The sequence below is a fragment of the Phascolarctos cinereus genome, unplaced genomic scaffold (genome assembly GCF_003287225.1).
Source record: "Phascolarctos cinereus isolate Bilbo 61053 unplaced genomic scaffold, phaCin_HiC Scaffold_726;HRSCAF=1367, whole genome shotgun sequence".
Lineage (NCBI taxonomy): Eukaryota > Metazoa > Chordata > Mammalia > Diprotodontia > Phascolarctidae > Phascolarctos > Phascolarctos cinereus.
This window is the reverse complement of record NW_027556098.1, coordinates 327833981-327846066: the sequence shown is the minus strand read 5'-3', so window position 1 is coordinate 327846066 and position 12086 is coordinate 327833981. Positions and strand designations below refer to the sequence as shown.

The following is a 12086-nucleotide window of genomic DNA, read 5'->3' as shown; positions in this document are numbered from 1 at the left end:
TTTTTGGCTCTAATGAGACATAGCTTCATTCTTCCCACTTTGCCAGTCATGCCTCTTCATTGACACTTTAAAAGATACATCATTTCATCAGTGGAGTGGAAATTCCCTCTACTGACTTAGGCTTCAACTTCTGATCATGAGCTTTTCACCAGTAGTTCAGCAAATGGTAGAGAAACAGCAGTCCATCATCAGACTTACAGTCAATTTTTTTGAGCTTTGCAGCAGGTTTTAAAACTTTTGCATCTCTGGTATCTCTAGTATAGCTTATAATGCCTCAGAGTCACTCTCAATCCACAATATGGAGTTGAAATACTATTGCTTTTTTAATCCCACAATTTTCTTAATTCATTATTTTACACGTTTATGTATAATTTCATGCTTCATCTTTGGATGGCATTTTTTGTAATCAAATTTTATACAAAAATTAAGAGAATTATCCAAGAAAATGTTCCATTAAGGTAATTATGCATCAGTTAACCTGGATACAAAACCTTGCTCTCCTGAACCTCAGTTTCTTCATCTGTAAGATAGTGGTTGGACAACATGTCCTCTAAGGCCCCTTGCATCTCTGCATTTATAATCCCACTGTCTCCAGTGAAATGAGAAGAATGAAGCTATATTTGATTGGTTGAACATAAATAATTGGTAGTACTTCTTACAGCATCATTTTAAGTCATTTTTCAGTCATGTGTGACTCTTCATGACCCCATCGGGAGTTTTTTTGGTGAAGATACTAGAGCGGTTTGCCATTTGTTTCTCTAGCTTATTTAACAGATGTGGAAACTGAGTCAAACAGGGCTTACTGACTTGCCCAGGGTTACACAGCTAGTAAGTGTCTGAGGTCACATTTGAACTCAGGTCCTTTTGACTCCAGGCCTGGTGCTCTATCTGTTGTGTCACCTAGCTGCCCTTATGGCATCACATAAAGAGTGTTTAGAGCTGGCGCTGAGAAACATGAATTGGAGCCCCAACTCTGATGCTTGCTATCTTTGTGACTTTGGTCAATTTTCTTCCCCTCCTGGGGCCTCTATTCCTCCATCAGTAAAATGAGGGAAGGGTTCTCTAGGGTCCCTTCCATCTTCAAATTTATGCCCTTGTGATCTGTAAAACTGAACAAATAATGTTTATACTACCCACCTCACAGGATTTATGGGAAGAAAGTGTTTTGCAAACCTTAAAGCACTCTCTGGAGAAATATCAGTGGGTATTTTGTTACGTGAAGTCCTTGCCCTTTCATTTATGATAACAGCAGAAAGTAGAATGTGTGAAGATGCTTTCATCAGATTTTTTTTTTGTGGGTTTCACCCTCCTTTCTTTTTCCATACAGTCACTCTCAGCACAGCACTACGACTCGTCAGCCCTCAATGACTCTGCAGCGAGCCATCTCCCTGGAGGGGTAAGCAAAGCATTCCAGAGCTCCCATTCTGAGGGAACTCCACAATCCTGAGCACGGCGGGGCTACTCACATGAAGGGCAGACAGACACATCTTGTGAGGGCTTGACGCTCAGATATAAATACTACTCACAAACCCAAGGGTGGGCTTTAAACAAATTAAAATCAGTAGTGGTGATTCTTCTTATTAATTCACCCACTACTGTCCGATAGATGCTTTGTGTTTGAAATATTCCATCTTTGAATAGACTCATCCCAATAGGGCTACTGAGTTAATTATTCATGGCAGAACCCGAAGTAGAATGGGTTTCCTCGAGAGGTAGTTAGCTACCCATAACTATTCATCGTTGGTGGAATTGTGAACTGATCCAACTTTTTTGGAGAGCAATCTGGAATTATGCCCAAAGAGGCTGGATGACTTCTTGTCAAAAATGTGACAGAAGACTTTGTTTTCAGCTATGGGTTGGTTTAGATGACCTTTGAAGTCACCTTTCAACTTCTGAGATTGTGTTATTTTGTAATCCTGGGATTCTAGGTTTGACTAGAATCAATTAGGCAAATATTTATTAAATTGCTCTTATATCCCAGTTAGCTAGAAAATGAAGATACAGAGACAAAAATGAAACCATTCCTGCCTTCAAGGAGCTTACATTCTACTAGAGCAGTTGTTCTTAATCTTAACTAAAAGATTTGAAAACTGTGTCAGTATGATTGGTTTCTCTTTGTGATCTTATTCATTTTATTTTATGCACTTAACATAATTTTGAGAAAAGGTCTATAGGCTTTACCAGATTGCCAAAGGGGATCATGACCCCAAAATGTTTAGGAACCCCTGCACTAGGGAGCTATAACATATACAAAAATAAGTATTGTACAAGGAATATTCAGGACAGAATGAGCATTAGATAATGGGGAAATTGTAGATGGTTTCACAGAATAGATGACCACTGAGTTGAACTCTGAAGCAAGGTAAGAATTCTTAGAGGCAGAAATAAGGAAGGCATACATGATGGACATGAGATGCAAACTGTGCAGAGATTGGGAAATGGGAAATGGGGTATGGAATTAATAAAACAGTTGGAAGTCCCATTTGGCTGGAATGTGAAAAGGGAGATAAAATTATATTAGGGTAGGAAGCCAGCTTGTGGGGCCTTAAATGCCAAGCTCAAAGTTTTATACTTTATCCCAGGGAGCCACTGGAGATTTTTGAGTAGGGAAATGGCATAATCAGTCCTGTGATTCAGGAATAGTAGCATAACATAGTAGACAGGCCACTGGACTGGGAGTCAAGAAGACCTGAGTTCAAATCCTACCTCAGATACTTCCTAGCTGTGTGACTAAGTCATTCACTTAATCTCTATGCCTCAATTTCATTATCTATAAAGTGAGAGACTTGGACTCAGTGACTTCTAAGTTCCTTGTCTGATCTAAATTTTATATATGTGTGTGTGTATGTATATATATGTATGTGTGTGGATATATATGTATGTGTGTATGCATATGTGTGTAGATATATGTATGTGTGTAGATATATATACATATGTGTGTAGATATGTATGTGTAGATATATACATGTATGTGTGTATGTATGTGTGTGTAGATATATATACATATGTATATGTGTATATATGTGTGTGTGTGTGTGTTTATATATATATATATAAATTTGAGATTATTGAGAGGATAGAATACCAAGACAAAACAAATACACCAAATAGGAGGTTATTACAAGAGTATATATATGAGAGATAATGAGGTCAGTGGCTAAAGTGTGGTAGAATGACCTGAGTCTTCCTAAGTAAGCCTGAGACCTTTACTATATGTATGACCTAGATAAGTTGCTTAACCTCTGTCTTCCTCAATTTCCTCAGCTTCAAAATAGTGATCATAATAATATTGCCTATCCCTCAAGATTGCTATGAGGTTAAATAAGATAATATTAGTAAATAGCTTTGCAAACTTTAAAGTGATATATAAATACTGTCTCTTACTATTTTTAAGGAGGAAGATACAAGAGATGTTATGGTACAAGAGTTGGCAAGACTTGACAATTAATTGTATAGAGGTAGTCAAGGATGCCTCCAAGGTTTTATACCTGGATATCTAAAAGGATGGTTATGTCCTCAATGGAAATAATGAAGTATAAGGAAAATGTATGTTTAGAGGAACCTAATCAGCTACCTTTTGGATTTATTATATATTTGGATATATTACATTTTAGATATGAATATCAAGGAAAAATATCCAGCAGTAAAACATTATTGCTTGACTGTTTACATATATGTATATGTGTATATTTGTATGCATATGTATATATGCATGTTTGTATATATGTATTTTGTATGGATGTATATGAAAAGATCTGGGTGCTCCTGACTTACAAAGATACTTGTATCCATGAAAAGTTAAGAGATTTCTAAGAGATCAAATGTAGAGAGTGAAAAAAGAGAATCTGGGACAGAGCCCTAGGTAAAACCCATGCTAAAGGGAAAGGAAATCAATAATTATTCAACAAGTTGGAAAGGGAACATGGGGAAGCCTTACTGGTAGGAGGAAATACAAGAAGTTAGCCTTTTCACAGAAGTCAAGGGAGGAGTCCAGAAGGAGGTTTGGAACAATGTCAAAGATAGAAGAGAGGTCAAGGAGGATGAGAACTGACCAAAAGAATAAACTATCAGATTCGTCAGTTAAGAGAGCATTCCTAATCTTGAAGAGAGCAGGGGCTTTTTTGTTTGTTTGTTTGGTGGTGTGGTTGGAAAGTAGAAAGGACTGGAAAGTGAGTAGGTAATGAGGAAGTGGAGGTAGCAATAGACAGTTATATCTGGGAGCTTGCCATTGAAAGGGGAAAAAAAAAGATATAAGGTAGTACTTGAAGAAATGGCAAGGTCAAATGAAGATTTTTTTAAGGTTAGGGTAAATCTGAGTATTTTGAAGGCAAAGCAAAATGAAAATGAGAGAGAATGAATGATGGGGCTCCTTTCTGGAAGGTGTGGAATGGCATGGGATGGCATTGTATCAAGTTTACAAGGTACAGGGCAGATGAACTAGATGTTGGAAGTGATCCAGGACTGGCATGACATGGAGAATGGTAGAATAAAAGGCAAAGGGTGGAAGATAGTGTATTTATTATGTAGTCAAGATGTTGAGAAAGGAAAGATAGCAGGACTGGTACAATAGAAAAGGAAGGATGAACTGGAGGTTGAGAATAAAGAAAAGGTTTTAGGGGAGTGAAGCAGAGGAAGAGATAGAAAGCAGGAGATTATGATCAGAGATGATAATTTCAAAGTCCAATATCACGGAGGTTATAGGTAATTGTCAGGGGTTCCTGGAAGTGTCCTGAGATAGGGCAAAATTATAGATTTTAGAAGTTGAACAAGTTGGTGAACTAAGAAACCTGGATGTTTGAGGGTTCATAACAATATGTGCTTATTAGTAGATAGATAGATAGATAGATAGATAGATAGATAGATAGATAGATAGATAGATAGATAGATAGATAGATAGATAGATAGATGTGTTGTTAGTCATGTCTGACTCTACATGGTTTTCTTGGCAAAGATACTGGAGTTGTTTGCCATTTCCTTCTCCAGTGTGTCCCCATTTTACAAATGAACTGAGGCAAATAGTGGTTAAGTGATTCACCTGGGGTCACACTAAATAAGTGCATAAGGCTGGATTTGAACTCAGATATTCCTGGCTCCAGGCTTGGTGCTCTCTCCATTGTACTACCTTTCTACCCATATATTAATGTACCCAAGTGTAAAGAAAGGAAAGAGGTTGATTTGAAGAAAGAGTCTGAGCCAGGTGGAGTCATCTTGAGAAAGGAAGATCTGGGGAAATGGAAAAGAAAGGAGTAACCTGGAGGCCAGATAATGGCAACAAGGATCTGAACCAGATGGTATACATTGATGGTGTGAAATTCGAAGAAGGAGGGGATATTGACTGGCAGAGAAATGGTCTGAGAAATGGCAAAGGGGAAAAAGGAACATAAGAAATCCTATTCTTAGCCCACTGTATCATGGAACACAAGAAAAAGGGCTACCAGGCAGTGAGGATTGCTGGGAATGGAGTTTCCAGACTAAATGACTGCTTCCTATTCAACGACTCTGTAATGTCCTGTTGAATTACCATTAAGTCTGGAGCTTTTGTAAATGAAGTAGGGGGAAAGTAAAGAGCTGGAAAATTATAATTTGAGGGTCGTGTAAATAGATGTGAGAGAAAAGGGAGAGCTAAAGGGAAAAAAGAAAAGGGAGAGCCAAATTGGAGGTGGGGGGGGAAGACAAGGGAGAAAAAGGAAGAAGAAATGAGCTATTACTACAGTTTTAAAATCTTTCTTCCTTTAAGGCATCTAAGTTAGGAAAAGAAAGAAGAAAATTATTAACACTGATGGGATGGTACATAGAGCTCTATGTGGTTAATGAAAACAGCAGCATGGAAGGAGCTTAATTGGTCTGTTTTGCTTTGTCTGACTTCTTTTATCAGATACTTGAAAAACATTCATAATTTTTTAAAACTGTTGTGGGATTAATACACACATGCACATCTTATAATGCTTTATTCATCAGGCTCAAGGGTTCCTTTTGAATAAGATTTTAGTAAAATACAAGATTTATACTCATTTTCTGCTAGGGGGTAGAAGGATCACTTAATTAAAAAGAAAAATCAAAGACCATTTGTTTTAAAGTTAACGAAGCTTAAGAAAATATTTCATGACTGATTATACCAAGTTGGAGTCAGGAATCAATCTCTGTGCTATCCTTTGGTGTAGCATATCGCAATTTAACAAGTGCAGTCCTCATTGGTGGAGCAAATCTAAGTCATCATTTGGGTTCATTCACTTACTGAGAATTTATATTTTACATGAAAATAGAAGGATAAATCCTACAGAGATAGCCTTCAGTTCTCACTTAAATATACCACTGAACAATGGAGTTCTTTTTCGGTGTGTTGAATGAGAATCAAGGGAAGACTAGGTTCGTGTTCTACTTCCAGCACTTATTAGTTGTGTGACAAAGAGCAAGTCATTCAACCTCTCTGGGTCTCATTTTTCTTATCTCTAAAATAGTCCTAAAGACATAGGATTGGGAAATAGAATCAGAATTGTCATTAGAAAAAATAGTATCCAGGGCAGCTAGGTGGCACAGTAGATAGAGCACCGGCCCTGAAGTCAGGAGGACCTGAGTTCAAATCTGGCCTCAGACTGAACACTTGATACTTACTAACTGTGTGACCCTGGGCAAGTCACTTAACCCCAATTGCCTAAAAAGAAAAAAAAAGGAAAAAAATATCTGTATTTATATGTATATGTGCATGTTTGTATATATGTGTATATATATATACACATGTATTTACATGTATTAAATATATGTATTTATACATAAATACATGTGTTTAATCTCAAATATATATTATGCATTTCATACATATTCAACATGTTTACATATATATTTAATCACTTAAAAGTACACTGACTTTAAGGACAATAGATGTACATGTATATGCATATACATACATATATGTAGATATATATAAAATATATGCTAGAGATCAAAATTAATTTTTTCATAATATCCTCCATTTGTTTTCAGTATTGATCCTTCTAATCTAAAAAAGTTATGATGAAAGTGAAGAGGGTCAGGGGAAGAGTAAACAAAAATTATGGACAAATTATAATCCTGTGTAGTTTGGGAACATTATTGGTATTGGAACTGGATGATTTAAGAGCTCTTTCCCAAGATATCATCATCTGTGTTACTCAGCATCTAAAATATACAGAGCATAATTCTGGATGCTAAGGGATCATTATCATCATTAACATACATTAATAACATACCTACCAAGTTCCAGGAACTATGCTAAGTGCTGAGGTTATGAAAAAAAAAAAACTGCAGTCCTTGACCTCAAGGAGCTCGGTGAGGAATGCTGCTGGATGAGTTTTCATTCCCTCCTCTTCCAGCAACCTCCCATCTTTCTAGAATGTCTCAAGCCTATTCCTCAGTTCTCCTTGAGGGCTAGAAGAAAAAAAAATTTAAATCACTTTTTAGATTCCAAGTAATCGAATTTAAATTACAACAGCCAAGTCTAGTTGGAAATAACCAAGAACTTCTCAACTGTAAACAGGATTAAAAACTGAAATAGGCTGTAGAATATCCAGCCTTGAAAACCACTCACAATAGCATATACAACCACTTGACTTAGAGGCAATATGATTTTGTGATAAGACTGCGAATCAAGAGAAAACTAGGTTCATGTTCCACTTCTGACACTTATTAGTTATGTGACAAAGAGCAAGTCATTTAACCTTTCTGGGTCTCTTTTTTCTTATCTGTAAAATGGGCATAATAATCTTATAAGGTTCAAGGGGTTGTTGTGAGGATGCAATGGATTGTGTGTAAAGCTCTTTGCCAACCCTAAAGAGTTAATTTTAAAAAAATCATTATTATTTGTTTGGGTTGGTTTAGGTGAGATTTGTATATGGAATTATAAACTCACAAAATGATAACACTGGAAAGAATCCTAAAGCATCAACATGAAGTGTTAGAACTCCAAGAACTTGGGAGAATAACTAGTCCCAAGGGACAAAAGAATAAAGGTGAAATAATTCTGAATCTGGAGTCAGGAAACCATTGGTTCAAATGGCATTTCAGTATTAGACATGGGTTACATGGGCTACATGGACATTAATACATGTCTGGGTATTAGTTATGTGACCCTGGTTAAGTTATTTAGTATTTTAGTTTCCTTATCTACAGAAGGGCAGGAAGAACACCATGGACAGCTAGGGGATACAGTGGATAGAGCGCTGGGCCTGAAGTTGGGAAGACTCTTCTTCCTGAGTTCAAATCTTGTCTCAGACACTTACTAGCTATGTGACCCTGGGCAAATCACTTAACCCTCATTGCCTCAGTTTCCTCATCCGTAAAATGAGCTGGAGAATGAAATGGCAAGCCACTCCCGTATCTTTGCCAAGAAAACCCCAAACGGCATCATGAAGAGTCAAACACAACTGAAAAATGGCTAGAAAAAAAAAGAGATAACACCACTACCAACAATAATAGCTAGCATTCATATAGCTTTTTAAGGCTTACAAAGCACTTTATGAATATTATCTCATTTTATCCTCACAACAAGCCAGGGAATTAAGGGTTGCTATTAACCCCGTTCTATAGATGGGGAACTAGAGGCAGGTAAATGTTAAATGACTTACCAGAGGCTGTATTTCAACTCAGGTCTTCCTGATTCCAGGCCCATCACTCTATCCAGTGCACCACTCGGTTGCCCTTAATGATATTTGTACTTTGCAGGGAAAGAAAATGGGGTGCTACCATTATTATTAGTTCAAACCTCTCATTTTTGGGGGGGTTAGGCAATGGGGTTAAGTGACTTGCCCATGGTCACACATAAACCTCTCATTTTATAAATGAGGAAATTGAGGCCTAGAATAGAGTAAAAGTTATCTTTTTTTCAAAGTCACCTTGGCTAGTAAACTGAAGATCCATGCCTGAAACCCAGGTCTCCTGACTCATAGACCAGTGTTCTTCAGTTTCTTCAACATGTATTTATTTACTCTTTCTCTCTTCTTCTTTTACAAGGAAATGTTCATATCTGTGAATGTTTACCAAGTTCAGAATAATCGAAAAATATTTTAAAGCATTTATTATTAATTCCTTATTGTGTATTCAAGAAGTGTGAGAGTGATGTGCAGTTGTAGGATGACAGATACAGAGTAGGCTCTTGGAGGCCATCTAATGCACCTCTTTCATTTTACAGATGAGGAAACTGAGGGTGCTGGTGACTTACCCTAAAGTCACCAGCAGCTAGGAAGTAGCAAGGCCAAGATTTGAACCTCTGATTAGTCCTCTGATTCCAGATCCAGAGATCTTTGCACTGCACCTTTCTGCCTTCCTTATAGAATTAACTCTCTACCTTGATTGAGTTTATAATCTCATAAGGGAATAAGACATATATACACATAACTCCAGTGCAAAATAAGTCCACAGCATAGGTGTTCTTTCCCTTACACTAAACTAACTCCTTTAGACCAAGTGATCATGCTTTGAGATCTTCAGAAGTCAGCTTTTGCTTGAACAATGTCAAAGTGATGAATGCACTTGTAATTCCTGTTATTGCAGAGGCTGGTAATTGTGGAATCTTGAGCTCTGCAGTTCTGAGATGCAGTAGGCTAAGCCAATCAAGTGTCTTAACTAAGTTCATCATTAGCTTGGAGGGAGAAGCTACCAGACAGGGGTGGGGGTAAGAAGATTGGGGTTGGGGCTGTGAACAGGATCAAGTCAGAAACAGAGCAGGTCAAAACTCCTTAGCCCATTAGAGTAGGACCAGGTCCATTAGAAGGCACTACACCTCCAGCCTAGATGAGATAGGGAAACCAAAGTTTAAAAAAAATACAAATCAAAAAAAAATGTATCATGGAAAGAATACTGGACTCATTTGAGAAGAGGTGGGTTTGGGATTTTTTTGGGAGGGGTGTAGAAGAAAGAAGCATTTATAAAGAAGAAAGGGAGAGAGAAAAGAAGGAAGGAAAGAAGAAAGGAAGGGAGGGAGGGAGGTAGAAAGGAAACAGGCCTTTATTAAGCATCTATTATATGCTAGGCACTATTCTAAGTACTTTACAAATACTATCTCATTTCGTTCTCATAAAACAATCCTATAATATAGTTGCTATTTTTATTCCCATTTTACATATGAGGAAATTGAGGCAGACAGAGGTTAAGAGATTTGCATAGGGTCATACCGTTGGCAAGCATCTGAGGACAGATTTGAATTCAAGTCTTCTTAACTCCAGGCCCGGTGCTCTGTCCTACCCATAGTGTCACATAGCTGCCGGTCATTGAGTCTTATCTTTGCCGATCATTACCCGTGTGACTTTGTATAAGTCTCTTCCCCTCTCTGAATTTCATTTTCCTCACCTACAAAGTGAAGGATTTAGAGCAGGTGATTCTTAATGTCCCTCAGAGACCAAATTCTGTGGTCTCTGACTATACTATTAGTGCCCTCGCTTCAAAATGTCGGCAGTTCCTCTGTGCTAAACAGAATGTGTGCTGTGTAAATGAAGGTAGCTGGAATGGAGAGAGAAGCACCATCTGTGACTTAATGCCCAGTTGACCAAAGGTGATATAAATCTGACTATTTATTAAGCCCTTGCAACCTGAAGCCAGAACACTAAAGTTGGTACCGTGTGTCTCCTCTTGCCTGCCAGGTAAAGCCATAATACAGCATGTAATCATTGCTACTCAACACATTGTGAGGGAGTCATTTTTCTTTGTATGTAGAAGAATGGCTCTTTAACAGAACCCCCATTACCACATTACACTGCTGAGTGCACAGAAGACGTCAGCTGACAGCTAAAATGTTATTTTAATCTCTACTTCCTAATGCTTTTGTGAACAGGGAGCTACTTAGGCTACTTAGAAATAAAGGGAGTTTAAGATAACACATCTAGAACAATAGATTTCCTACTTAAGTTGTATTTATACGACAAAACATTCTGTTCAGTTCAACAAACACTGATTAAGATAGGCATCAAGAAGGCCCGATGGATAGAATGTTAGACTTGGAGTCAGGAAGACCCAAGTGTGAATTCTGCCTCAGACACTTAATAGCTGGGTAACCCTCAGCAACTACCTTAACCTTTCTCAGTCTGTGCTTCCTCATCTATAAAATGGGTATAATAATTGTACTTACCTCACAGGCTTATTGTAACAATCAAATGAAGTAATAAATGTAAAGTATATGATGACACCTTCTGCAAGAAACATTTCCTCTGTTGATTATTTCCTATTTATCTTGGATATAGCTTACTTTGTATGCATTTGTTTACATGTTGTCTCACCCATTAGATTGTGAATTCCTTGAGGACCTGGACTGTCTCTTTCCTCTTTCGTATCCTCAGCATTTAGCACAATGCTTAGCACATATTAGGTACTTAATAAATGTTTATTGATTGCTGGATTTCCCAGTTCTTAATGCTTCTAAATTGTAAGCTCCTTGAGGACCATGGACCGTGTTTGGCCCCTTTTTATATCCCTACTGTTTAGTATGGTGCCTGGCAAACAGTAAGTGTTTAATAAATGTTTATTATTTGATTGTACTCATGCCCAGTTTGTCATATATAGATGTACATTCACATATATATGCATGTATGCATATAATATATTTTGTACGTAATTGTTTATGTATCATCTCCCACATTAGATTGTGAGCTTCTTAAGATCAGAGACGGCCTTTTGGCTTTCTTTCTATTCTCAGCACTTAGCATCCTGCCTGGCACACCACTAGGTGCTTAATAAATGCTACCTGCTTGGTTGAATTTTAAAAATATCTTACAGACCTTAAAGTGTTATACAAAAGCTAGCTGTTAATTGTGGTTGTTGTTATTGTTGTTTCTTGTGGGCATCATATAAGAAAAGAAAAGAAAAAAGGTTTTTAGATGGGGTAAGACAATGAGTCAAATGTAATATGATAAAATTTCAATTATTTGATTCTTGGATGGACAAAATTTAATACAAAGGAATGTAAAACCCTACACTTTGATTTAAAAAAAAACAACTGCACAAATATAATATGCAAAAGGTAATGCTAGGCAAGTCTTGGGGAAAGGGAAGCTCTGTGGGTTTTAGTGGGTTGACCAAGAATATGAACCAATAGTGTTTCAAAGACTAAAAATCTAACTTAA

General features: G+C 37.3%; 1 protein-coding gene across 10 annotated transcripts in view; it reads left to right on the top strand.

The window, feature by feature from the left end:
* Positions 1-12086, top strand: part of DLG2 (discs large MAGUK scaffold protein 2) — a 1818644-nt gene that overhangs the window by 1244031 nt on the left and 562527 nt on the right. For 9 of the 10 annotated variants that reach the window (XM_078156955.1, XM_020993659.2, XM_078156957.1 and 6 more), the window contains one exon: positions 1328-1396. The exons of the other annotated variant lie outside the window; for it this stretch is intronic. In XM_078156955.1, the coding sequence (XP_078013081.1) occupies positions 1328-1396 (69 nt within the window). The remainder of the gene's footprint in view (positions 1-1327; positions 1397-12086) is intronic. 10 annotated transcript variants of the gene reach the window in all.